Here is a 27,951-nt window from a genome sequence, read left to right as displayed (position 1 = left end):
TCCTCATTGCTCTGTCTTTTGGCTGTTTTTTCCTTTTCCAGGATTGTGACTGTTTCTGGAAAGGAATAAACAGAACAATTTCTAAAATAGTTTACATTTAAAAAGTACATCTATTCCAGCAGTTGCTTTAAGTCTTTGGACCTCACAAAGTAACAGAAAGAAAGGAAACAAACAATTCTTTGTCAGAGCCCAAGCCTTAACAATGTCTGAACAATGAAAAGTGTCTGAACAATGAAAACTAAAGGCAAGAACTGGCCCATCCTCTCCCTGACTCAAGACAGTAGGTCTTTTGTTTAAATCATTATCTTACACATGAGGTCTTATGGGATCACCTTGAAGGTAGGTAGAGTACTGTTTTCATTTTAGAGATTGCAAAACATAGAGACCCCGATTGTGAGTTTTTTGTGTCTTGGTCTTTACCGGCTCACACTGAGTTAATGAGACGGATGTGGGAACCAGAGGCAAATGAAAAACTAACTTTCCTTTCTGCCTACAGCCTTTGCCATAGGCAGGGCGACATTCCTCTAGGAGCTCAGCTGCCTGGATGATGACACTTTGCTGCTAAGAGCAAAAGGTAATCTTATCTTAACATTCACCCTACCCCCCAGGATCCTGTAAGTCTACTTTAACATATAAGAATTCCTTTGAAAACTTCCTTTATTTCTACCATCACAAGATACATGTTGGCACTCATACTCCAAGCTTATGGCCCACTGATAAACATCTGAAGGGTCTCATGACTGAGGTTTTACTAAACAGTAATAAATGACCTTTTGCTAACAGCAGTTAGGCTCTCGAGGTCCTGGAAACCCTGCTTCCAAAACTCCTTAGAGACTTATGCTATCCCTAACGCCCTCCCAACCTGAAGGTATATGATCAGTCACCCATCACAACCCCAGTGTAACTCTTTCTGCCCCCGGGTCCTGTCCCCGTGCTTTAATACTATCACCTTTTTACACCAAAGGCGACTCAAGAATTCTTTTTTGGCCATCAGCTCTGGACCCCCCCACCACTCCAAAACTGCGTCAGGACCAAGGACTCCAAACTCCTGGTTGGGAAACCCATTGCCCCCGTTGCCATTCCCAACTCCTACCTTCTCCATTTTTTCACTTGGCTACAACACTTGGTTGGTTCAGAAAATTCTTCTGTCATCCTCCATATCCATAGCGTACTGCACCCCTCGTGGTTAGAGGGCCGAAACATTGAAACGCAAACACAAGAAGTCTTGGGACTTTTAGGAAATGAGGGAACAAATGCCCCACAACACTGAAATACACAAAAAAGATGATGTATTATAAATGCGGTGTTTATATGACTGCAGTCTTTGCCTGGTCTTAGCGCTCATGTCAAGGAATACAGTAACATCGAGAGACATTGCCGGGAGGAATCTTGGTGTTTTTCCTCTTATGGTCCAGAAGATAGACCTTGATGGGGCCCAGAGGAAGGTGAACAGGTCTATCTTCTGGACCATAAGAGGAAAAACACCAAGATTTTTGCAGACTCAAGCCTAAAGGTCTTCTGAGTCCCAAATAGGATGGTAAAAGGAACACGAACCTATGTGTAAGAAAAATCTACTCATAAGCCAACGGTCAGAGAAGCATCCTTTGATCCAGTGAACCAGGCAGGAGAGTCAAGATGTGCATCTTCCATTTCTTTTTTGCCTTCTCTTAAGTCTTCAGACACTTAGGACTCTTTCTCTTGACAATATTCACTCTCCTTTTAATTTTTCATCATTATCTTCAGTGTCAATGACAGCAGTAAACAACAACCACTGGCTCAATGTCTTTGCAAGATGAAGATATAGAAGGTCTCAAATCCTGCCTCAAAGACTTGACACTTTTTGAAAAGAGAAGGACTGTATGTCTGAAGATTAAATAGTACAGGATATTCTGCCTCCAAAAATGAAGGTGTAAGCAATCAGGAATATGAGAATGGGTGGCAGAGAGGGGTAATCACTGCGAATCAGAAGGGTCAAGAGAGTTCATGAGGGAGGTGAGTATTCAGCATTCAGTCCACACATACTCATTGAATACCGACTAAATGCCAGAGAGTTCCAGGTCCACGGAACATGGCAGTGTCCATGGCAGATGGAAAACTGTACCCTTGTGGTGACGCCCTCCTAGCGTGGCGAGGTGCACAATGGGCTAAATGCACAGAAGAGGACAGTGCGGTTTTTGGTGACGAGCGGCATGGAGACAAAGTAGGAAAAGGGCATATCTGAGACACACGGGGACGGTCAGGGAGAGCCGCACCAGGAGGGTATGAGTTCGGGTATGAGTTTCAGGTTTGAGTTCAAACCTGAAAGCGGTGAAGAAGCTAGCCAAGCAGGAAGAGTGAATGCTCCCATGAAAGCCCACGCTCATCCAAAGCCAAGGGAATGTCAGGAGCCGAGGGCCAGAGGTAGGACTGTTCTAATTTCCTGAATAAAGTAGGTCACTTTGGATGGAGGAAGGGGTATGTAGAGTGCTGGGTAAAATAGGAGGCAAGATTAAGGCCTGTTTCAAAACCGCAGAATAGAAGCTGGAGTGCAGACATTCGCAGCATCGGGAATCCATACTCCATCAGATCGGGGATGAGAAGAAGGCTTCCGGTCATCAATATATAGAGAGGAAATATTTCAGATAATTATATTATAAACAGGGTAAATGATTTAAAAGGAGAGAAGCTTGGTACAGTTGACCTGGTAACATGTAGATACCAGTGGACTGTGATGTTATGTGTATGCGATACCTAGAGCAACCACTAAAAAACTATCCAAAGACAATAAATGAATCAGAATCAAATTGTCTAAAGAAAATACTCAAGTAGCCCACAGGAAAGCCAGACCTAGAAAACAAAAAGTGGGTAACAGTGAGGGGGAAAACAAACAAACAAACAAACAGACAAAAAAAACACCAGAAAACAAAAACTAAAATGGCAAACTTAAGGCCTAACATGTATGGGAGAAAAATTTTTCCTCAACCCTTTTAGGGCTCCTCGCTAGGTCTGATAATGAAATTGCCAAAGATAAATTAGCAGGAGAAAAGCATACACATTTTATTAGAACTTTTACACGTACTTGGGAGCCTTCCTAAAAAAAATGAAAACCTAAAGTGACCAGAGTAGGAAGCTCTTACAATGAAACATCTTTGTAAAGGACTGAAAAGACAAAGGGGTTTGGGCAATGGGTAGTAAATGGTGAAGAAGTAACAAGGTTTGTTCATACAGCTTTCTTGGCCCTAAATTCCCTGTTTCTGGTAATAAGCATGTTTCCCTAATCCTGTCTTTAGGGAAGAGGAGGTCAAAGTGAACTTCTTGCTTTTGCTGTTTTCCCAAACTCCTTTGACTTAAGATATTCAGTATGTCAAGGTGCCATCTTTTGGGGTAGTAGGTCTTGAGCCCCATCAATGTCAATAATAGCACTAAATATATATGATCTAAATGCATCCATTAAAAAACAGAGATTGGCTGAGTGGATAAAAATGTGCTACAAATGTACGCTGTTATAGGGGAGGAAAAATAATTTTCCCTCTACCCTTCTAGGTTGTTGGCTGAGACCCCCTCTTATTGTTGGAATAAAAGATTACCAGGAGAAAAACAAACTGAGGTTTAATAACATGTGTACCTCCTGTACACAAGGGAGAGATCCAGGAAGTATTGAGTAATGCCCCAAATGGCCCAAGCCACCGCCTTAAATACGATCTCCAGCTAAACACAAAAGATGTTGGGGGTGGGGGTGGGGGGGCCAGTTCTGGGAAGTTACCAGGCAAAGCACATTTAACCGGGTATGGTTAAATCTTTGACCAGATTTAAATCTTTAGGCAGATTTAAATCTTTGCCTTGTCCAATGGATCCCCCTAGTTTTAGTCATCCTTTTCCCAGTACAGAGAGGGAAACACTCTGACAAATGCAGATCTCCCTGGTAAATGTAAACTTCTCTCACAAATGACTAACTTCTACTGGGGTTTCAAAGCTTTTTAAATGTCTGCTATTTAAAGAAATAAAGAATCCACTCAAGGTAATCCTTACACCAAAGAGGTATATTTTAGGGTGGCAAATAATGTCCCCCTTCACTGTCTACAAGGAACTCACTTGAAACAGAACCACACACGCAGGTTGAAATTAAAGGGTAGGAGAAGTGAAACCGTACAAATATCAACGAAAGGAATCAGGATTGCCTCTCCTAATCAGATAAGTAAACCAGAGCAAAGAAAGTTACCAGAGATAGAAAGGGACATTACAGACCGATAAAAGGGTCAAACTACTAAGAAAGCCATACAATTCTAAATGTATAAGCACCAAATAACAGCCTCGCAAAATACATGAGGCAAAAAATGGTTGAGCCGAGTGGAATAATAGGCAAATCCACAGTTAGAGGTAAACAGGTCAACACCCCTATCAACAACTGATAGAGCGACCAGACAAAAAGTTAGCAAACACATAGACCCCAACAAATGGCACAGCCACTCATTTTCATCTGTAAACCAGCAATGAAAATGCAGAGGTGGACAAACGTTCCCTTCTTCCTTTCTAGGCCCTTTGGCTGGTTTAATAATTATACCGACACCGGGCAGATTAACAGGAGAAAAACAAAAGTAATTTCTTATGTATGAGAGCCCCACAAAGACAGGAGACTCAAATGATGAGGGGGTGTGGGGCAAGCTGAGGGCAAAGTACAGGCTAACAGCACCCCTCTGCCCCCACACCCCCCACCCCAGGTGGGATGTGTGTGATATTCCTCGGACACTCCTGGCCACCCAAGAACAGGGGAAAGGAAAGAAAGCAGATGGTTGACTCGTGGAGATCACAGTCCTGCAGGACAGGAATCTCCTTCAGTTTATGGAGAGCTCTCTTAGTAAATGGCAAGAAAAAGGCAATCTTATCCACAGCCTAATTCCCAGACACCTATAGGCTCCATTTCCTGGAGCCCTAATATCACCCTCATCAAGATGGAAGGGGGTTTAAGTGCTTGCCATGGTGATGGGGGAAACTAAGGCAAATGAAAAATTATATTTCCTTACTGTCTACACCCCATTGACAAGCCCTTGAAACCGGCAGAGTGACCTCCCTCTGGGAGCTCAGCTGCCTCAATGGTCACACTTTGCTGGGGGCAAAAGAGAGCCTTAGCTTAACATTACCCCGACCCCCCAAGATCCTATAAGTCTCCTGAAACACATAAAAATTCCTTTGCAAACCTCCTTTATCTTTAATCCCCAAGTATATGTTGGCAATTATATTCTCAGCTTATGGGCCCTGATATACATCTGAAGGTCTCATGACTGAGGTTTCACTAAACGGTAATAAATGACATTTTTCTAACAACAGCTACTCCCTCAAGGTCCTAGAAACGTTGCTTCCACAATTCCTTAGAGATACACTCTACCCCTAACCCCACCCCGCCCCAGCCTGAGGGTATATAATCAGTCACTCTTCACAGCCCCAGGGCAGCTCTTTCTGCCTACCCGTCCTGTCCCCCTGCTTTAATAAAATCACCTACAGGGCGCCTGGGTGGCGCAGTCGGTTAAGCGTCCGACTTCAGCCAGGTCACGATCTCGCGGTCTGTGAGTTCGAGCCCTGCGTTGGGCTCTGGGCTGATGGCTCAGAGCCTGGAGCCTGTTTCTGATTCTGCGTCTCCCTCTCTCTTTGCCCTTCCCCCATTCATGCTCTGTCTCTCTCTGTCCCAAAAATAAATAAACGTTGAAAAAAAAATTAAAAAAAAAAAAATCACCTTTTTGCACCAAAGAGGTCTTCAAGAATTCTTGCTTGGCCATTGGCTCCGAACCCCCCTTCCCCCTTCACTCCAAAACGTCCTCACAAAGGCCGTCAGGCAATTGAGGCCTGTAGGCTATCCTGAGCTAAGAAATGGGATAGGGGCCTGGGGCTTCAAAGGGGAGGGGGCAATTCACAGAAAGGTAAGCGTAGATGTTTGGTCAATCAGATGTTTGCTCTGCCTGGCAGAAAAACCTTTCAGATTAAAAAAAAAAAAAAAAACAAAACAGGTATGCCTGACAATAGCTCTCCTTCTGGTACTGTTAGAGTAGGCAGTTAGTTACATTGCAACAGGATGCCTGGAGGTCAGCAACGAGGAAGTGGTGGCCAGCTATCTGGAAAGTGAGAGGCCCGTCACACCAGACAGGCCCAAAATGGCGGCGCTGTGACAGAAAGCCCCTGAGCAAATTAGGAAAAAAAGGCCTGAAACCCCGCTTTTCGTCCCTAGTGAACATCCTAGTTAACACCTAGGATAAAAGAAAGAAACCCGAACCCCAGGGAGGCAGCTGGCTGTCTCTCTGGAGCTTTCTCCTTCTCCTATCTCAAGAGTGTACTTTTCACGTCAACAGACTCTCCCACTTGTGTCCCTCGTCCGCTGTGTTCTGTCTGTCTTTGGATTCTTTCTCCTGACAAGACCAATAACCTTTGGCGACTCCTTTGGGACCGGCTCAGTCGAGGCCTCAGGGCGAGTTTTCCCAGTTTACCCGGCAACAAGATCTCTATTAATTGAAAAGGATAACAGAAGGTATGCTCTCACTTGTATTACATTTATACACCTGTCCATATAGACTTGCACAAAGTAAAACTTCCGGAAGGTTGAGGGCAAAAATGTCCCGGATAATGGAATTACAGTAGATTATTATTTGTCTATTTGAAATTATTTTGAATGGTTGATGGGCAGACAGAGGGGGTTGGGAGACCTTTCATTTGGAGGGAGGCTGAGATTTTGGAAAAGAGAAGAAAGGTCCACAAACAGATAACAGGGGGTCCAGAAAGTGTTTCTCCCCTACAAATTCAGCTCTTCCTGTCTCCAGGTCACCTTTGTTGGACCGGAAGGTAGGAAGAACTTTCCATGACTGAAAGGAGAATCAGGAAGGTAAGACAGGTTATTTTTTGCTCGTTTGCTTCGTTACTCAGAGACTGCCTCTCTGAAGAAAATGTGGGTGTTTTGTTAAGCAAGGGGGTGTATAAACCCTTCTAGAATTTAACTTTGATGGCTTGACTGCTGGCCTTGCTGTGTCCAAAGTTGGTGCTTTATCGGATACAACTGAGGAGATTTTATAAAAAAAATTTTCTGGTTTCTCCGCACTCCCACTATAGATCTGGGGTCCTACCACAGGGTCCGGACATCGATTTTTTAAAAAATTCTCGTTCACTTGTTACAGATCAGCCAGGTATCCAGGAGAGATGGCAAAAAGGCCTAGGTCTGAGTCTAGGAGGCTTGGGGTTTAGTTTGAACTCGTCAATTAAGGGTAAAGTTTTAGGTAAAGCATCAAATATCAGGAAGGAAGGGAAGCAGGAGGGAGAGGAGGAGAGAGAGAAGAAAGGGACCGAAGCAAGCAGGCGGGCAAAAGTTTTGAAGGACAAGATGGGGAGAAAATAATCTGATCATTTTGAAAAGATCATTTTGAAAAGGATAGGAAATAATATTACCATCCAGATCTCACCTCTCCAGGGGAAGAACATAAGTGTCAGTGATTCTTAAACTGTAGCCGGAGTTTGATAATTAGAAAAAGAAAAAAAAAAAAAAAGGAAAGAAAAAGGAAAGGAAAGGAAGAGAAAAGAGAAGAAAAGAAAAGAGAAGAAACACAAAGAAACAAAACAAAAAGAAGAGAAAAGAAAAGAGAAGAGAAAAGAAAAAGGGCCTGGGAGGGGTGAGGGGAGATGTCTTTTTATAAGAATTAATTTTAAAGACAGGGGTCTCTTTCACAGCTATATGTTGCCTCTGCTGAGAGTAAATACACAGCAGTCTACTGACGTGGTATCTGGGAAAAGAGAATTTAAATTTAACTTTTCATTTTAAAGGGGTCCTTAAAAAAAAAAATTAAAGAAATCCTACTTCAAATTTGACTTCTTCATCCAAAGGACACTGTTGTAGATCGCCCTTACGTAAGGTGTTCGTAAACCGATGAAAAATATTCTTTCCCTCCCCTTTTCACAGGCAGTCAACAGCTCAGTCCTGCCCAATCTGACACCGCCCCCCTCAAACCGGGACCCAGACCTGCCCAAATATCTCCTTTTCCTCCACCAAGATCATTACTGTCTTTTGAGCATCATTTTTGGAGTCCCAGTTTTTTGAAAAAGGTTTACTAAGAACAACCCGCATACCAGCCTCTGCGGGGCCCTCCCGGCCAGCCAACGAGGTGCCGCGAAGGGGAAGCGCGGGAAATTCAAACTCTTTGTCCTTCCTAGAGCTGCAGGGCCGTGCTTCCCGCCCTTCTGGTGGCATTCCAGAGAAACCAGTGACACAGGAAATAGGAGCCCGGGTTGCCCACCTGCAAGAAAAACTGAAACGGCTTTAGATCAGCTGTTGCCATCGGTAAACAATTCTAATGCGAAACTAGAGTAATTTCATTTAATGTGTGCGCAGAGAGCTTGAGGTATACCCCATAGATACCCACGGGAACCACGGGTGGCTCCGCTGTTTACCTAATGCTTTAGGTCCTGGGGAGTTGAGGCTCCGGGAATACGTGCCCCTACCGGCTTTCTAGTACCTGGACCTCTCCTCCTCCCAATAGGGCAGCATGGAATAGTAATCCGCGGAGGGTCCCTATTTTGAAATGCTGTAGTCACTGCTTTACCTAGCAGGGAAACTCCCGTCTCCTTTAGAAACGTGCAGACACAGGGAAAGGAGTGAGCGCTTCCAAGTATTCCGAGTTTGGGGGAAAACGAAACGTGAGCTGAAAAAAACCTTACAGGTGAAGTGGCGCTTTGCAGCACAGCCATTGCGCCACAGTAGTTTATTTCGCTGAGAGCCTAGTTAGTGACCATCCAAACGCATGCTTGGCTCTAAAAATGCCCCCACGGATCACCATTTCAGTGGATTCCTTAAGACTGTAGCCCAAGCTTGCAATTGCTCAGCCGAGGAATGGAAGTTATAGCTCTCCTTTGATAAAGTGGGTGGCTCTGAAAAGAGCCTTTGGGTTGGATTGTGCCTCCAAACACACTCACTTAGAGCTGGTGTACTTGGTGACGGCCTTGGTGCCCTCGGACACGGCGTGCTTGGCCAGCTCCCCGGGCAGCAGCAGGCGCACGGCCGTCTGGATCTCCCGGGACGTGATGGTCGAGCGCTTGTTGTAATGCGCCAGGCGCGACGCCTCGCCCGCGATGCGCTCGAAGATGTCGTTGACGAACGAGTTCATGATGCCCATGGCCTTGGACGAGATGCCGGTGTCCGGGTGCACCTGCTTCAGCACCTTGTACACGTAGATGGAATAGCTCTCCTTGCGGCTGCGCTTGCGCTTCTTGCCATCCTTCTTCTGCGCCTTAGTGATGGCTTTCTTGGAGCCCTTCTTCGGGGCAGGAGCAGATTTGGAGGGCTCAGGCATGTTTTTTTCCTAAGAGCTGTAGAAATGCTAATCGCACTCACCACAACAAAGGTTAGTGTTGTGAGGGGTCCAGAGCCCATTCTTTTATACTTCTTCAATGCAAATGAAGGTTCAAGAATTATCACTTCTGATTGGATAAAAGCAGAACACTTTCATCAAGGGGAGGGGTTTATGCAAATGAGGGATGCACAGTTTCTCTTCCTATTGGATACACAGGCAAACATACTTTGACCAATGGGAAGGCGTATTGGCTCATCCCCTCTCTGCCTATAAAAGAACTTTTTTTTTTTTTTTTTTTAATTTCCCTGAGCTGCCAAGTTCGTCTCTTTGTATTTCGCGGAGCTTTAGCTGGTGAATTAGTCTCCCTTGATATGTCTGGACGCGGTAAACAGGGCGGCAAGGCTCGCGCCAAGGCCAAGACGCGCTCGTCGCGGGCCGGGCTGCAGTTCCCGGTGGGCCGCGTGCACCGCCTCCTCCGCAAGGGCAACTACCCCGAGCGGGTGGGGGCCGGCGCGCCGGTGTACCTGGCGGCCGTGCTGGAGTACCTGACGGCCGAGATCCTGGAGCTGGCGGGCAACGCGGCCCGCGACAACAAGAAGACGCGCATCATCCCGCGCCACCTGCAGCTGGCCATCCGCAACGACGAGGAGCTCAACAAGCTGCTGGGCCGCGTGACCATCGCGCAGGGCGGCGTCCTGCCCAACATCCAGGCCGTGCTGCTGCCCAAGAAGACCGAGAGCCACCACAAGGCTAAGAGCAAGTAAAGTCTAGCCCAGAACACCACGGATCTTCCGCTTTTCTACAGCTAATCAAAGGCTCTTTTCAGAGCCATCCACATTTTCACATGAAAAGCTAGTAACCAGCCTGTTACGTTGGTAGAATCAGTCCTGAATCTGTAAAAGACAAGGTAACATCAAAACCTTGTTCAAGAAAAACAAAAAACCCCCACTGAACTTTATGTCAGATGGAACTGACCTACAAAAAGTAAAGGGCCTCAAATGTAAGCATAACAAGCAGAATGGAAATTTGCGTTTGGCCAATAAGAAAGCCGCGCGGGATTTTCAAATTCTCAATTTAAGGAAAACCCATCGTATCAAACTAAGTCCGAGATCATTTGTTGCTGTCCAGTGTAGTGTGAATCTAGCATTACCAGACCAAGTGCTTTACATGCTATCTTCCAGGTCCATTCAGGGACCCTGCCATGTAGTTTCACACAGGAAACTGTATTAAGGGAGGTATAACGACCAAAGACCTAGGAAGTGGCAGTCCAAGAGACCCGAGGTTTACTTAAAAATAACTACTCCAGCCGTCTAGGGGAGAAGGAGACAAGACAATCGCACTCAGAGAAGTGTGCAGCCCAGCAGGTTGGTGACATTCGAGCCTGTCAGGAATTGAGAATCTCAGGTCCCACTTAGGTTTACTGAACCAAAAGTTACGTTTCGCATGGTGAAATCCTCGCTTTTCACGCTGTACTCAGTGAAAGGATAAAACAGAACCTGGACGCTGAAAAGAGGGATGAGGTGGAGTGATTCATCCAATCAGGCTCTCCAGTAACTAATGTACCCTTCGACCAATGGTTTTATCGCGCGGTTCTTTTGAAAAATGACAAGACCAATCAGAATGCTTCTTACTGTATATAAGGGGAACTTCGCCCTTGCTCATCAGGTTCTGTGTGTTCTTGGTTGTTTCAGATGGCTCGCACGAAGCAGACGGCGCGCAAGTCGACGGGCGGCAAGGCCCCGCGCAAGCAGCTGGCCACCAAGGCGGCCCGCAAGAGCGCGCCGGCCACCGGCGGCGTCAAGAAGCCGCACCGCTACCGGCCCGGCACGGTGGCCCTGCGCGAGATCCGCCGCTACCAGAAGTCCACCGAGCTGCTGATCCGCAAGCTGCCGTTCCAGCGGCTGGTGCGCGAGATCGCGCAGGACTTCAAGACCGACCTGCGCTTCCAGAGCTCGGCCGTGATGGCGCTGCAGGAGGCGTGCGAGGCCTACCTGGTGGGGCTCTTCGAGGACACCAACCTGTGCGCCATCCACGCCAAGCGCGTCACCATCATGCCCAAGGACATCCAGCTGGCGCGCCGCATCCGCGGGGAGCGTGCGTAATGCCGGCTTCTGGTTGAAAAAGGCTCTTTTCAGAGCCACCCACACTTTCTCTTAAAAGTACCTGTAACTTTTAATTGCTTGGCGTAATTGAGCCGCTATGGAAATAGTCCTTTACGGATATCTTTCATGTTCGGTATCTGAGCGTTTCATATCCCTTTCTCCCAGTCCGTTCTAGTAAGTGATTTGTCATTGGAGTGGCGGCTTGTTGAATGTAGATCTAGTTATTCACACTTTAGACCAGTTTGACGTGCATACAAGAAATTGAGGACAAAGTAAGCTTTAAATTGGCTTTGAGTTCTCCAGGGAGTTGTTTAATGTTTATTTTTGAGAGACCGGGCGAGTAGTGGGGAGGCAGAGGGACACCCCAGAATGAAACCGGCTCCTCCTGGCTCTGAGCTGTCAGCACAGGGCCTGCCGGGGCCCGAACTCGAGAACCCGGAGATCCCGACCTGGGCGGAAGTCGGAGCTTAACCGAGAGAACCACCCAGGCGCCCCCTCCAGGGCGTCTCGTTGGTAGTGCAATTCTCTGAAGAGCTTCCACGGATTGTTACCTGGTTGGGCTTTAATAAAAGAGAACATTTAGTTATGTGAGTTTGTAGGAGCTCCTGACCATCTCCTGTAATTCCTGCCCTGGTCCACTTGGCATAATAGAAGTTAACCTAATAGCATGATCAGTATCCATCCACTTAAGTGTTAATTTCCTTGTTAATTTCCTAAGTTTAAAAGTATAATGAACTGATGCTAGTTAAGCTTTTTCTGAGGCCTAAAATTGACACAACTTGGCAACTCTTAATTACAATTCAAAATTTCAAATACAAAACTAGACGGTGAATATTAATTTATAATGGAAAGCTGAGCCAAATTCCAATTTTGCAAAAATAAAACCATAGCCATCACAAAGTTCAGAAGAATAGCACATTTTATTAACTCTCGAATACAACCTTATCATGCTTATTTTCCTGTTTTTTGACCGCATACTCCGACTTCATCTTCACTCGAAAGTTATTTTGTACTATTTTCTATATAGACAATAGGAAGGAAGAGAATTCAGTATTTCCTCCAGCACGATTGATCACAAACTGTTTTGTTCTCCTGATCGCTTAGTACTTTCAGCTTCAAAGCACATTATTGGTAATGTCATGTGTAAGACTGTTTTCAAATTTAGAAAATCCTGTCAAGCTTCTTGCATACGTGAGTTGTAAAATTTAGAGGATTTCTTCATGGACTAGCTTCCCGTTCTGTACATTTCAAATCTTGACTCGTCTGTACTATACGTTCACTGCCAGCGCGGTTGCTACAAAAATGTAGATGTCATATAATGACAGGAGTCCGACATCTTCTTGTCTGTAATCCAGCTGAGTTTGTCCATGAACAGGAGAAAACTCCTTGACACCATTCTTACTTCAGATTGGCTAGAACTGAACTATATATGAGCACATCTGCAAATCGCACTTCTCATGTCATTAACCCTTACCCAAATACATTCAACTCCATTTTCTCTTACCCAAATCCAGATATGTTCTTCAGTATCTCACCATAATCAGACAAAAGGTGAACTGTAATGAAAGGGAAGATTAACTTCCAATAGACAACAAGTCTAACCGGCTGTGAAGAAAATATTTTAACATTGAAATTTTGCAAAAAAAATGAGACCCAGTGAACACAGTCCCAAGAGCCCCTCTCAGGCCTTTGCGCCTGATATTTGAGTTTCATTAGCTTCTGGGTAAACCTGCTTCTGATCACTGGCTACGTTTTTCTAACTTATATACGGCTTTCCCATGCTCTCCTACCACTCTGTTCTAACATCTCAGCCTAGCACCCTAGGAGTTGAGAATCACTGGTTTGGGATGACTCTAGGTCTCTGGGAAAGAGCTTTGCTTTGCATGATGCTTTGAACTGTGGTACCATTCTCAGAGTTACCAGAAGAACAAAAGTTAGTGGGGAGGAGATAAAGTCAACTCTGAGCAGTGTGAACATTTTCAGTATCGCGGTGAGTTCCCTGGGACAATATTGCAGGACGGTATTGATCTAGCCTGGGCTGAATATCATCTTCCTTTAGAGAAGGTTCCATGGAAGAGGTCCCCACATTTTGGGTCAAGTAGCACATGAACCGATTGGCCTGCATTATTATAGAACATTCTTAATACAACCCTGAAAATCAGGTTCTCTGTCTCCATTTTATAGAGGAAGAACGTTAGCCCAAGAGAGTTTACTTTAATTGGCCAGATTCATAATAGATATCACTGACAAGCAACCTCACACCAAACCCACACACTAAATATCTTCGGACCAATAAGACTTCCTGGAAATGGATTGTTAGACCCAGTTCCTCCTCAAGGCTCACTCGGACTCACAGATTAGTGGATGGGTGGGAAATGCAGTGGCCTGGCCTGGGCTATGTTCTGTTATCAGAGTCCTCTGGTCAGTGGCCTAGTACAAGGGGAAATGCATACGATGCATAGAAGAAACATCACCTTTCAGGGATGCTCTCTGGGCTTCAGGACCAGCTCAGAATAATCATTTCCTTGGAAACATCTGGATTCTACTACAGAGCAGGTATTTGCTTGTGTTTTCATCACAGTATTTAGTTACTGTGGAACTATATCATCCAAGATAGTAGCCACTAGCCATATATGGCTATGAAGCACTTGAAATGTGGCTGGTCCAAACCAAGATGAGCTTTACGTGTAAAATACGTACCAGGTTTCAAAGAGTTGTCTGAAAAATAGAATTAAAAAAAAATCTCAGTATTTTTTATATTAGATAACTTGTTGAAATAATATTTCTATAATAATGAGTTAAAGTACCATCAAAATAGATTTTTCTTGTTCCTTTTCGCTTTTTGAAATGTGGCTACTAAAAATTTTCAAATAACCTATGTGACTCCTATTGTATTTCTGAGGAAAAGCACTACTCTGCAAAGGGTGAAGACACCGGCTCACTGAGCAGAAACTAACTAGCTATGTTCTTAATACCACCAGTCCTCAGTAATCATGACACCTCCCTCAGAGTGCTGTGATAAGAAGGTGTTTGAAAAGAAATGGAGGGGCGCCTGGGTGGCTCAGTCGGTTAAACGTCTGACTTCGGCTCAGGTCACGATCTCAAGGTTGGTGGGTTTGAGCCCCGCATCGGGCTCTTGTGCTGACAGCTCGGAGTCTGGAGCCTGCTTCGGATTCTGTGTCTCCCTCTCTCTCTGCCCCTCCCCCGCTTGCACTCTGTTTCTCTCTGTCTCAAAAATACTAAGAAAACATTACAAAAAGAAAAGCAATGGAGACTTCTCCCCGACAATGCTTGGCACGTTGTAAATTAGAACTCAGGAATTGCTAGCTCCTAACAGCAGTGTTGTTCCCACTGTACCCTAAATCCCAGCTCTACTCTGAAACCCTCTAATGATGTCACCTTGCCTTTTACTGGACCAACTGTTCATCTCTGGCCTGGATTTCAACCCAGAGTTACTGTCTACATTTCCCTTAGCGTAGAATCACCTAGAAATTTGCCTACGAGAAGTACTAGGATATTTAATTTTTCAGCCACGAGACCACTTGTGTATGCGCAGAAAAATTTTAAAAGGTGGGTATAATGCATTAAAATAACCTGTAATTTCTTTTTTTCCTTTTCTTTTCTTCTTTTTTTTTTTTAACGTTTATTTATTTTTGAGACAGAGAGAGAAAGAGCATGAACAGGGGAGGGGCAGAGAGAGAGGGAGACACAGAATCTGAAACAGGCTTCAGGCTCTGAGCTGTCAGCACAGAGCCCGACGCGGGGCTCGAACTCACGGACCGTGAGATCATGACCTGAGCTGAAGTCAGACGCTTAACCGACCAAGCCACCCAGGCGCCCCTAACCTGTAATTTCTGAGTTACACTTTTATCGTACGTGGACATGAATCATGAATTTTCATGTTGAATTGTCAATCAGCAGTTTAGTTGATGCGGTAATCATTGCCAAGTTTAGGTAGTCAGCCATGTTTGGGCAATTATTTGAATATATTATTGCCGTTATCAATATTATTTTATAATAATAAGTAGATTATTGAAAACGATAACATTAATAATGTCAAAATAAAATATAGACTTCATAAACTAAAAATCAAGACAAGGACCTTTTTCTTAAAGCAGCCAATGTAGAGTCTAATGAATGGCTTACAATATTAGACCTAAGCCAGTCAACTTTGTGGACACCCGTGAGGGAATGGGCCAAAATCAAGGAAACATATTGTTGAAGGTCTTATCGAAAGTCTAGGCAAAATGAGAGGTTTTATGATAACTTTTAGCTCTCTGTGAGTGAACTCTCCCCTCACCCTTACTAGAGAAGGGCAAATATTTGTTTTTGAGGAATACATTTCATTTGAATAGTAAAAGGGTGCCCTTTACCTATGCAAATATGTTTGCAGGAGACATTCAATGTTAGGATCCATTGTAAGTATATGAACCTAAAAAGTGTGTGGACTTGAAAGCATGAGTACTTAGCACAAGTACTTATGGTACTTTAGCACAAGTACTGTGATTAAATTTAAGTGTCTTAATTGGGTCTCCTGGTTGCTGCAACTTGACCCAACCTGAGCCAAGGGAGGCTCCTGCCCCAGTGACAGGAGTACAGATGGCTCAGAGGACCCAGAATCCCCACGTTAGGAACCCAGAGAACGAAGCTCTATGCATCTCTCCTCCGTGCTCTGCCCTTGGCTCCATTCGGCATTTTTGATTCATCAGACCTTCCGGTGTCTCCTACAGATGACACCTCCCAGCCCCTGACATCAGGTCACCTCAATTTCTGCAACTCAATTCCAGTTTTTGAACAGAGAATTTTTGATTGGTTCATATTGGCCCAATGACTTTTGGACCGGTCAACCCCCCTTTAAGGTCAAAAGTTTAGGTCCACGGAGGACAGCGTATATGAAGACCCACTGATATGAAAGCTTTAAACCAAGGATGAGGCTAGAGAAGAGCAGGATATTTGGGACCAGAGGGCATTCTAGAGTTTATTGTCCATAAGGCTGCCATGAGCCACGGACAGTTGAGTGAGTTCTTGAAATAGCCACGTAGGAACTGAGATATGCTGTTTGTGTAAAATACATGGAGATTCCAAAGACATAATACGAGGAACAAAAAAGAATGTAAAATCTCTCATAAATATTTTTACATTGATTTTGTGCTGAGCAAGAATATTTTGGACATGTTAGGTTAAATAAATTATGTGGTTTTTTTTTAATCTTTCTTTTTGAGTGTGTGTGTGAGAGAGAGAAAGAGAGAGTGGGGGGGCAGCAGAGAGAGAGGGAGACAGGATCTGAAGAGCCTGATGTGGGGCTCAAACTCACATACCATGAGATGATGACCCCAGCGGAAGTCAGATGGTTAACGGACTGAGCCATTCAGGTGCCCCTAAATTATGTTATTAAAACTGATTCACCTGTTTCTTTCTTCCTTACTTAATTTGGCTACAGACAGGACTGTTCTAGAGGTTGTTCATTCACTAGGCATAGATCCCTTCCATTACTGGATATCTTCAGTGTGCCAGGCCCCAAAGGAATCAAAAATCTCATAGGTTGTCATTTTCAACAGCAACAAAGATGACAACATATCTGGGAATAAAGGGTAATATATAATATGAAGATCTGTCTGCAGAAAATTTGAAACATTCTCCACAGGTACAAAATATTGGGGGGGGGGATGTGAAAACAAAATGTTCTTGAACAGGAAAACTCATCCTCTCCCCAAATTAATTTGTAAATTTAACACCATCCCAATAAAACTACGAGGATATTGAGGTTGTGTGTGTGTGTGTGTGTGTGTGTGTGTGTGTGTGTGTGTGTTTATGTGTAATGGAAGCGTGAAGAGGTGAGGTGGGAGGGAGGAAGCATCTTAAAGTGCATTTCGAAAAACAAAATAAAAACTAGAATAACCAGGAAATTCTGGGGAAAAAAAAAAGAGCAACGACAGGGAATGAGCTCTATCTTCCCTCGGTCATGTTATAACATCTCAGTTTCTCAAACATTCATGTTATAACATCTCAGTTTCTCAAACATTCCATTTTTATTTCAGTACCTACCATGGGTTATGTATTCTCAGCATTGAAGACAGTGCTGTGAACAATACTTAACAGTATGATCTCACTGGAGAAATGGCCAGAAAGATCAAAGGGACAAAGTAGAAAACCTGGGATTACTCCACATATCCATGGAATTTAGCCTATGATAACGGTTGGCATCTCCAACGGGAGTGAGGTGGGGAGGGGAAAGGAAGCAGAAATGGAAGAGTAGTACGCATTTATTAAACCTTGTAACAAAATACAGGGGTTTCAATTGCTTCTAAAGTGAAATTGACAACACAAAAATTATTGAAACAAACCTTGGAAAACTTTCTTGGCGTGCATGCGCGCGCGCGGGTGCGCTGTGCTCTCAAAGAAGGGAGGTCTTTCTACACATGAAAACGAACATTAATTATAGTATCCCATTCCGTTGGGAGGGACGGTGCGGGCAGGAATGAACTCCGTGGTCACTACCGGTAATGGGGGGAAATTAATCTAAGTTACTTAACGACTACATCAGTCGCTGTGGCAATGGGCGGAGAACTGAGCTTCGGGTCTCCAGAAGCCCCGGTTCCTGGAACCAACGGTGTTGACCAGAATATAAAACACGACGCTGGACTTTCCTCTGCCCAGAAGAAACGCCATCAGTATGAAAGAAGCCGCAGATACCGCCGTGAAGATAAACTAAAGGCCTTCGTTAGAGACATCACTTCACCCCCACACATGCATATACGTTCCCAGGTTTACCCGTACGTTACTCGCGTAGAAACCGTTGGGCCTTCGGCCGCGCAAAAATGCGTTGAAAGCATCTCCGGCGTTTAGATGTTGACGTCTACCTAAAACGACGCTCGGTGACCCGCTGCCGGGACAAGATGGCCGACGAAGGGTTGTTGTGATGCACTCCAATCCCATCACACTTTTGTTCAAAGTTACATGACGCGAGGGACAGAAGGGCGCCGGTCCAGCGGCGCCCGGTGGCAGGGTGGCCGCCGCCGCCGCCGCGCGGTGGTCCAGACGCGGTCCTCAGCGGCCGCAGCGCGCGGGCTGGCCCACGGGAGCGCGCGGCACGGACGCCCGCACCGTCTCCTCCCCGGCGGGGTGCTGCGGCCGTCCCCGGACACGAGCTGGACTTTCCAAACCATGGGAAGTGTCCGAGGTATCAGGGACACACTTACCGGGCGAAAAAGGCACAATCAATCCACTGGAAACGAAACGTACACAGAATACACAAGAGGCCGGCCTCCACCCAATAAAACACGCGATGAAAAGCGTGGGCCGGAGGAGTGGGCCAACCCGCGAGCAGGGCGGGACTTTTGAACGGCTTTCCAACCCAATCGGGGGATTCCTGGAGACCGAGGAACTGGCTGACTTGATTTGTGGTTGTTTTCGATGGCCTGGCGCGGGGCGGGGCTGGCGCGCGAGTGCGCGCCTCCGGGGCAGCGCTTCCGCAAAGTAGCGGGGGAGGCCACCCGGGATACCGCTGGGCAGGGGACGCGCCCCAGGGCTGCGCAGAGACCCCCGCCGCCTCTTTCCGGCTGGCGTCAACTGCAGCTGCCAACCACACCTAGAGCCAAAGGTTAAAGGGAGAAAGGGACAGGGTTAGAAGGTTCAGCTCTTTCTTTGAGGTCAGTGGTGGCTCTGAAAAGAGCCTTTTTGGGTTTCAGAAGCAGACGTTCTTCAACAGCCTACTTCTTTTTGGGTGCAGCCTTCTTGGGCTTGGCAACCTTGGGTTTGGCGGTCTTGGGCTTCACGGCCTTAGCTGCGCTCTTGGCGGCCTTCTTCGGCTTGGCAGCCTTCGCTTTCTTCGGACTCTTGGCCACTTTCTTGGCGACAGCAGCCCCCGCCGGCTTCTTCACCTTCTTCGGGGTCTTCTTGGCGCTCTTCTTGGGAGTGCCGGCGCCGGTGGCCTTCTTGGCTTTCTTGGCCGCCCCGGCAGCCTTCTTGGGCTTGGCCGCGCCCGCCTTCTTGGCTTTGGGCTTGGCCTCCCCGGACGCTGCCTTCTTGTTGAGCTTGAAGGAGCCCGAGGCGCCGGTGCCCTTGGTCTGCACCAGGGTGCCCTTGCTCACCAGGCTCTTGAGGCCCAGCTTGATGCGGCTGTTGTTCTTCTCCACGTCGTAGCCGGCGGCCGCCAGCGCCTTCTTGAGCGCGGCCAGGGACACGCCGCTGCGCTCCTTGGAGGCGGCCACGGCCTTGGTGATGAGCTCGGACACCGGCGGCCCAGAAGCCTTGCGGCGCACCCCTGCGGGTTTCTTGGCCGCCTTCTTCTTCACGGGGGCCTTCTCCGCGGGGGGCGCGGCGGCAGGAGCGGCGGGAGCGGTCTCCGACATGCTGAGGCTGTAGGACCGGGGACAAGTGGCAGAGCGCCGTGGGTGCGCCGGGGCCGGGCCGCCGTATATATAGAGCGCAGGCGCGCGCTGATTGGTGCTCCGCTCGCCCGCCTGGCTGGCAGGCTCCGAGCCGCCGCCGTGCGCCCAAGTTGTGTTTGTTCCACTTCACAAAAGGGGGAAAATGTTAAAATACCCCGCACCAAATCTCCCGGCTTTGGTCGGAAAAGGATCCGAGAAGCCTCAGGCTCCGGGCTCTCCATTTATTTTTTCCGCAACCCCAAAGGCGACGCGTCCAGGAGCCCCCAACTCCCCCAACTCCGAGGGAAGTCCAGGACGGTGGGAGACCACTTTCTGTTTTTCTCTTAAATTACCTGTTCGCTCCTTTGCCCCTGAAAGTTCTTTTTCTCAGGGGTGGTTGGGCACATGGTTGCCTTCTTTGGGAGACAAAAACGAAATGGTTTCCACCTAAATTTTCACGATAATTCTCTTTCTTCGCGAGGGAAGTAACACAGGTCCTCTGTGAATTCTGCGCACAGACCCACAGGAACCGTGGACTGGGACAAGGATTCCCGGGCCAGTCCAAAGCAGTTAGGGTTGGATGAAAGGGGGTCCAAAGGCCTTGGGGGGTGTCCTGGACCGTGGGGGGTTAGAGACTTAAATCTTAGATTTGAAGACACTGAAATTCTTTATCAACTCCGTCTTTTCGTAGATGGGGGCGGGGCACTCTTCACTTCTCCAAAGGCGAGAAATTGGGCAGTTTTTAAAAAAGATCTCAGGTTCCCCTCTGGGTTGTGCAAGGCAGGGGGTCTGACCCTCAAGAATAGAGATTATAAGGGAAGAAGGGAGACCCCCTAAGCCTGCAAAGAATCCTCAATAGACTTGGTAGCTATAGACATTGAGATGATCTCTCTCCAAAGAAAACAAGCATTTATTTATTTATTTTTATATGTTCCAATAAAGACATGAACTTCAGCACGTGAAAATTCTAGATTACTTCCAGTAACAACATCTAACTCATGTTATGGTACAGAAGGAAACTCTCTACCTGGGAATTCGACGGTCTCGATGGAAGGAAAGCAGCTAACATTAATGTGATACACTTTTATAAGATGAACTGGAGATTCGAAGTAGAACAAAGTGGATGGCAAATTTTTAAATAGAAGTAGAGGAAAATTCCTAGAACATGTAAGTTTTTATACCATTTTTCTGTTGTTGGTAAGATTACCCCTTCTCATGCCCTTTGGTGCTGGTCATTCGGATTCTATTCTAAAGTTTGCTTTGTCTTTTAGGGACCAAGGAAGTATTACAACTTACCCGAAATTCCCATTCAAATATACAGCCACATGAAAATATGTGTTAAAGATGCCAGCCTTGGACCGGGGTCAAAAAAGGTTATACAACTTAAGTTCAGTGATGAAAAAAAAAAAAATGAGGCATTTTTAGACTAAGGGTAACTCCATTGTAAGTTTCACTGAACAACATTTGTTCAACATTCGGAAATCGTGTCTACTACTGATCATGTCCTCTGAGAATTAACAGCCTAATGAGATTAGTGATGGATGAATTAGCAGCCATAGAAAACCACTCTAGACCTTCCATCCCTCGCCGTGATTTTGGATATAGGAATCGTAAGAAATTATCGAAAGTGTCTGAACAACTAAAGCACTTTTATCACACTAATGTATCTTGGCATCAAAATAACGAAATCAAATAAGAACATGCACTTTGCTCTGAGTCTATGTACAAGGAGTACCCCCCCCCCCCACACACACACACATAAACAGCCATTTGAAATTCAGTGAAATGTCCTGTACCCACCAGGAAAATAGCAATGTAGAATCTTGATTGCCAGGTCACTGGACCTCCCCTCACCATCAGTTGGTGTCCTGATTTATACATCAACAGCACATAAGTTTGATTCCTGTGATTCAATTCTCTAATATGATCACTCAGGTTGAATCAATCAAAACACATCTCCCTACAGGCAAGTCTGACGTCCAGATCTCAGGTCATTCGGACACCAGCCACTCAGTCTTGCTCCCAACCTCCTGGCCACAGGGTAGAGACCAGAAGGCAGAGAAACAAGATTCTTGATCTTCTCCAGATTCTTGTAATGCATGTTGAGAAAAGCTATCCAAAAATGAAAAATAAGGCAAAACTGTTTCTTTGTGTCTTTCCAAGCTGTATTAGAAAATTGTCTAAGTTCATTTGCAGGTCATTTGATGCTCTAAGGCAATACTACACGAATAGAATGTGGGTCACATACTTAATTTTATGTTTTCTAGTAGTCACATGACACAAATAAAAAGAAACATGAGTTTAATTTTAATAATATATTCTGCTTCACTCAATATATCCAAACTATCGCCATTTCAACATGTAATCAGTATTTTTAAAAATACGATGGTTTATATTCCCTTTTTTTCACATCGTGAGGCTTCCAAATTTAGTATATTTTACATTCGTAGAATATTCCATTTCAGGCTAGCCACCTTACAGGTGCTCCCTGGCCACATAAGACCAACAGCTACCATTCTGGACAGCACGGCTTTGGCAAAGGTAACTTTGACTTCATAATCACTCTTTGATTACACCCAAAGTATGTAAAATTAGACAGTGACATATAGAGGGTTGATACATTACTAAGTGTTTTGTCCAGTAGAGAGGCACATGAACTCTTTTCAGTAGAAAAGCCAACCCTAAAAGTGATGATTGTATTGCTTAATAGAACATTAACCAGTTTTGTATTTTTCCGCCTTCCTGCCTTTTACCTTCTCCTGCCTAAATGCGTATTTCATTCTCCTGTGTCCTGCTTTGACCCAACTTTGCCATCCTGCTTGCCCCCTTGTCAATGACATAACATTCTTTGACCCAGGCATGAGCTCATTCTAAACAGTACTTGTATGAGACTTGTGTTTTTAACCTCTTGAAAAGCATACTTTGACGCTCGGTTCATCGGTTTGTTCCAAGCGCTCTAAAACAGAACCTTTAGAAACCATTCTAAAACTCGGGAGATACAAAACTTTTTGACTGTCAACCTTACAGTGACCTTAGATCTGGCAGGTGGGTCACAGAGTCTCAGGCTTTGAAACAAGATGGGACAAGCCCGTGAGCCACCAAAAGCCTATTAAAATGACCTCCAGGGGAAAATTCAGGTGAAGGGTGTGGTCTTCCCCCTCAAAATTGATGGCCTTAAGGGGGCCAACAATAAACTGAGGACAGAAATACTGCAATGAGGTCAATTGTGTGTTCTTGTATCTACACACATTCTGGATATTACAGGTTGGCTGCTTTCGTTTCATGGGCTTCAGGTCTGGAAAGCTGGTGAGCAGAGCTAATTACGCAGAGCCGAGTGTCCAGTCCAAAAGACTGCCATGGGAGCTGGACAGAGGGTGTGGGGGAGAGACGTGAACAGCGAGAAATACATAAGGACAGTGAGGGGGGTTGCTGGAGCAGGTGCATGGACCCTCCCTTTACCAGGCCAGAATAGGGTTCTGTCTGCTTTTGAAGGTAGCTAACCTGATATTAATAAACCTTGTTACAGGCCCCAACTGGGAGCGATTAAAACCTGCTCTTTCCTGACTCACGAGGGATGGGGCTCTAATAATACCAGCCGCTCTCCTGGCCTGCCTGCCCAAGGGCGTAAAGTGTTCGTGCTTGGGTCCACCTTGAGGTTGATAATAGAGGGCAGCCTGAGAAAAAATATGCAGGAAAGAGATTCAGGAGAGTGGCCTAAAGAAGACTGTAGGCCCTCCAGTCTGTTTGCTTGCTTTTTAGCCCCACAAACAAATAACCCAGTCTCTGCCGGCAAATGGCCAATGATTAGGGGATCAGACCTGAGCCAAAATGTTTACCCCACCAGCCCATGGGGCACTTTAAGGGCTGAGACCACGGTTTCTGTATGTTTATTCCCGGACACATCCTTAAAAGACATTGGTGCTTAATAAATGCATCGGGAGTATCACCAATGGAACGACACATTCCAGAAAATATTCACCTGACATTTTGGAATTGCTCTTAGGACCACATAAGTGACGCAGGAAACTAGCTCATTCATTGCCACCTCACTCTTTAAGCGTGTTTTCAAATGACTGTAAGCTGTTTCAGAAGTCAAACCTACCCTCAAGAGGATTTCTCAACAGTGAGATTATATACATTTTTACAGCCTCCTAGTCTAGGTCTCTAATAAAGGCAGTGATAATGCACGAGATGCAGACATATTTTAGGCAATAGCCTTAATCGGAAGGAGGGTATAGCCTCACTCAGTGACTGTTTTGGAGGAAACACGGACATACAAGTTTTGATAGATTTGTTAGGATGTGTTCTTGCCATCACGATGCCATGCATGAGCTTCCCACACACAGGGCACTTGTTAAGCAAAAGACACTGAAAGAGATAATAAAAGCAAAGATCAGCCCAGCAAAGTGTCTCCTCTCAAAGAGCTGTAACTGGTGGGACAGTCAGAGACAAGCATAAATATCATGCTGTGTGATGAATCTGGTGGGAAAGACCAAAACCACTGAGAAACCGGAAGAATAAAAAAATTAAAATGTTACTGTGCTGGTTACACCTTCGCCTTCAAATCCTTACCAAACCCACTGGGAAAATAAGACATTCGATTTCAGCCTAGAGCAGTGGTTCTCAAACTTTAGATTCCAGGACTCCTTTACACTCTTAAAAATTAGTAGGGCACCCCCCAAATCTCATTAGTGAAGGTCACGAATATAGACATATGAACCACTTTAGAAATTAAAACTGAGGATTAAACTAATAATGTATATCTAAATGCACTTGGTAGTATCCATTAAATAAAAAATTAATTTTATTTATTTAGAATTATACATAATTAACAGATGGCATATGTTGTATATTCATCTATATTATATACTATAGGCTTGTATATATAATGTACAGTATAGGGTACCACCTGCTACGTTCTCGGGCTTTCCCAACTTTCATTTCCTCCTCTGTAGCATGGAGTAGCACCTCCCCCAAGGAATATAGTGAGAATTAAATGAGGTAACATGCGTATAGTTCCTGAGACGGCGCTGAACACACAGTTGCCTCTTACCTGAAGTTTATTTCCATTAGATCTGCCCACCATGGGATTCTGCTGTTTTGGGGGTGACTCTGAGAAAGCTGGTACTCTCCTTAATTTGAGAATAGACCATCCATCAGGCTTGTTCACTCTTTCCAATTATGTGTGCTTCCCCTGGAAGCCTCTGAAAGGTCACACGACCCGGGTACTACCCCAAGGGAGACTTTAAGAAGAGGTTCTAACAAGACGAGATGAAGTTGGGGCATCGGAGAAAGGAGATGTGTGTGTGTGTGTGTGTGCGTGTGTGTACACGCATGCAGTTGTGAGTGTGTGTGTTGGGGAGTGGTAGGTGAGCATAACCCAGGACCATCACTGTCACTCAGAATCTACCCCCACACTACTGTTCTTGGAGCTCACTCCTTGCCCGAAACTCCATGGGAAACGGTTATGAGGACACTCACGGTCACCCAGTCCCTGCCTTCTGTATGTCAGGTGCACGCACACTTTCAGTGGCAGGCAGGTCTGGCTGTCAGGGAGGACTGTGTTGCCAGTACATGAGAGGGACCAAGGTACTCCGTCACCCTGAATTTGTTACTACCAAACTCACCTAAGCTAGCTTAAGTTAAACAGAAATCCTCGTTGGGACCAAATTCTTGTTGGTCCTAGCTCCGGAGGTTGGTCCTAGCTCTTGTTGTTACCTCCGGATTTGTAGCTATGCTTCACTTAAAACATAGATTTCGTATTCTTTTCATGGTTAATGGGAGTGGCACTTATATTTCCTCTTAACTTTATCAAATACTCCAAGAAAGATACAGAGGTGGCACAGTACATTTCTCAAAATGACTGTCCCAGAAGCTGGAATGCCTGGGTTCAAGTTCAACTTTGCCACAGGACGAGTTAATTCCTTTCTCTATGTTGCAGTTTTCTCATCTGTAAACGTCGATAATAGTACCTGATTCATAGGATTACGAGAATTAATGAGTTAATATTTATGTAGTTCTTAGAATAAATAGTGCCTACCATATAAGTACAAAATTTTACATATATATGTTCAGTAAAATTAGTTGTAGAAGCATATATGTATTGTTATAGCCACAATATGGCACCGTGCTGCAACTTTGGTTTTAAGAGTGTCAACAATACTAATAAACAGTTAACCGAACACTTTCTACGGACCAGGCATTGTATGCACTACTCTCGTTCCGTCTTCACCACCGACCTACACACCCTTTACAATCATTATCATTTCATCGATAAGAAGGATGGAAATTGAGAGTTCAGATTTCTCCTGGGCCAGCCCTTGAAGGCTGATTACCATCCATAGCCCTAAACACACACACACAGCTACCAATCGAACTACAGTTGAAGGCAAGGCTTACTTTTAATCTATGAAGTGCATACAAGTAAAATACACCCCAGCTATTAAATACTTACTAATCTGTTCGGTGAGTTTTAGGTAGGAAGCGTTTTCACACGTGTGAATACTTCCTGTTTGGACCTCACACCTTCCCAGCGGAATCCAGTACAATCCATCGTGCTGTTTGTTTTGATTGACACTAGGTGGCGCTCGTAACCAACCAACGCTTATTTTAGAGGCTGGTATGTTCCAATTCGTCCAGGCCTTTATGTAAGTATTAACGTCTAATCATACACTTAACAGTTCCCTGTCTCTTTTGGTGAACAGAAATTGCTATCCCCGCTTGACAGATGGCGATCCGGGGGCCTTGGGAAGCCTTAACACTGCAGGAGGTCCACAGGCAGAAAGAACATGAGAGGAACAAATTGAGTGACTTGGGCTCTTGTTTAAATGGTGTAAGAAAATCATGCTGGATAATTCATTCATTGCGCAAAGAATTCGTCAGCACCTTCGATAAGGCCAGCACCGTGCTGGGCTCGGAGAATAAGAAAGTAAGTAAGACAGGCTCTCCCTTTATGGTGGGGTTGGGAGGAGGGGAAACCAGGAAATAGTGGATCACCGTACTTGTGAAAAAGGGGTCAGAGAGGGCCTGAAAAGGGGAACAGTTGATTTTACCTGGGAGAGGAGGCCAGACATCGAATCTCACAAGCGCAACTTTTAAAGTACTCAGTTACTTCTTTTCATTTGCCAAGTGCAATGATCGCAGAGAGGAGAAAGGCGAACGAACACAGCATTGTGCAAAGACGGGGACACGGAAATTGCCTCTTCTCCTGCTTAGTCGGGAACAAAATTATGAGATTTCTGGTTAGGTGTATCAGTTATGGCCACGGGGGTAGTCATAAGAAGAATAATAACAGATGTATTCAACAGTATGTGGTGTAGGGGGTTGTGACCTCGCAATGTGCCTAAGATCAGTCCGGCACCTTGGCTGAAACGCACACACCTCAAACAGAGCCCCCAAGAGTGTCCTGCACTGAAGGGTAGGTTTATGAAGGTCCAAAGGAAGAGCCTCCTGCCACCTAGTTTGCTCGTCTGTGAAATGCAAAACATTAAGTAATTGTAAAACACCCAATTGCTGACCAGTAATTAGAAAGAGTTGTCGATAAAGAACTGAATAGAAAGGTTATGTGTTTAACCTTTGAAGTTTCCAGGGCTAGCTGAATTGTCCAAGGACAACAGTACAATACCTAGGTTTGCTTTGGCCTCGACCCTTTCCTGCCCGAAGGCATTTCCGAGGCAGGATGCTGTTTGCGCCACTAGGCACGAGATGGCGCTCCAGATCCAAACGGCCCCCGGCGGGCGGGCTTGACTCCCGGGTTGCCTGCTGGCGAAGTCATCATTTATTCACCTCGGGTTGACGTTGTAATACCCAGAGGGTTTTAAACCTCATCCCTGTACTGTCTTCGGCCGGACAGAAGTGATTATTACTCACGTGTGACGATGACAGTACTGAGAAGCAGCGAGACTGGAGTAGGGCCCAGAGCAGTCAAGTCGAGGGGCTGGCGGCCGGGACCTCTCTGGTCACCACTCTTCCTACAGAGAAATACATTGTCCTGGACAAGAAACCCACGTGGCTTGATTCACTCACTCGTCCAATAATTACTAAGCAGGAGAAATCCGGACGGACAACTACTGTCGCGGTGCCTCTGGTTAGAATTAAGAAGACGCGTGGGAAGGGAAGGGGCGGGGAGGGGGGGGGGGCGTGGGGGTTAGGGCTCTCCGCCCAGCACTGAGCACAGGCCCCAAG

General features: G+C 45.7%; 4 protein-coding genes and 1 long non-coding RNA gene across 24 annotated transcripts; 3 read left to right on the top strand and 2 right to left on the bottom strand.

Annotated features, from left to right (window-relative positions):
- Nucleotides 1–8,690: 8,690 nt before the first annotated feature.
- Nucleotides 8,691–9,365, bottom strand: LOC101093772 (histone H2B type 1-B). The gene has a single exon (XM_003985725.6). The coding sequence runs from the start codon at nucleotides 9,294–9,296 to the stop codon at nucleotides 8,916–8,918; it is 381 nt and encodes a 126-aa protein (XP_003985774.1). The 5' UTR covers nucleotides 9,297–9,365; the 3' UTR covers nucleotides 8,691–8,915.
- Nucleotides 9,366–9,613: 248 nt separating this feature from the next.
- On the top strand, nucleotides 9,614–10,121 carry LOC101093519 (histone H2A type 1-H-like). Its single transcript, XM_011282084.4, has one exon. The coding sequence runs from the start codon at nucleotides 9,668–9,670 to the stop codon at nucleotides 10,058–10,060; it is 393 nt and encodes a 130-aa protein (XP_011280386.2). The 5' UTR covers nucleotides 9,614–9,667; the 3' UTR covers nucleotides 10,061–10,121.
- An 841-nt stretch (nucleotides 10,122–10,962) lies between these two features.
- Nucleotides 10,963–11,442, top strand: LOC101093269 (histone H3.1). Its single transcript, XM_003985724.4, has one exon. It carries the CDS (start codon nucleotides 10,988–10,990, stop codon nucleotides 11,396–11,398), a length of 411 nt encoding a protein of 136 aa, XP_003985773.1. The 5' UTR covers nucleotides 10,963–10,987; the 3' UTR covers nucleotides 11,399–11,442.
- Nucleotides 11,443–12,299: 857 nt separating this feature from the next.
- LOC101093016 (histone H1.2) lies at nucleotides 12,300–19,802 on the bottom strand. 20 transcript variants are annotated; one of them, XM_045058501.1, is made up of 5 exons: nucleotides 17,743–19,802; nucleotides 16,805–16,976; nucleotides 14,099–14,116; nucleotides 12,903–12,954; nucleotides 12,300–12,821 (listed from the first exon to the last, which is right to left on the bottom strand). In XM_045058501.1, exon 1 carries the CDS (start codon nucleotides 19,747–19,749, stop codon nucleotides 19,108–19,110), a length of 642 nt encoding a protein of 213 aa, XP_044914436.1. In that variant the 5' UTR covers nucleotides 19,750–19,802; the 3' UTR covers nucleotides 12,300–12,821; nucleotides 12,903–12,954; nucleotides 14,099–14,116; nucleotides 16,805–16,976; nucleotides 17,743–19,107. The 20 variants fall into 20 exon arrangements, with proteins under 20 accessions (XP_044914436.1, XP_044914434.1, XP_044914439.1 ...); XM_045058499.1 differs by having other exon boundaries at nucleotides 12,300–12,816; XM_045058504.1 differs by having other exon boundaries at nucleotides 12,300–12,954; nucleotides 13,873–14,116; nucleotides 17,743–17,811; nucleotides 18,170–19,802.
- Nucleotides 19,803–19,895: 93 nt separating this feature from the next.
- On the top strand, nucleotides 19,896–21,912 carry LOC109500261. Its single transcript, XR_002157937.3, has 2 exons — nucleotides 19,896–20,934; nucleotides 21,039–21,912. It is a non-coding gene; the product is annotated as an uncharacterized LOC109500261 (long non-coding RNA).
- Nucleotides 21,913–27,951: the final 6,039 nt, after the last annotated feature.

Source organism: Felis catus, chromosome B2, assembly GCF_018350175.1.
Source record: "Felis catus isolate Fca126 chromosome B2, F.catus_Fca126_mat1.0, whole genome shotgun sequence".
NCBI lineage: Eukaryota > Metazoa > Chordata > Mammalia > Carnivora > Felidae > Felis > Felis catus.
This window is presented reverse-complemented; position numbering and strand designations above follow the sequence as displayed.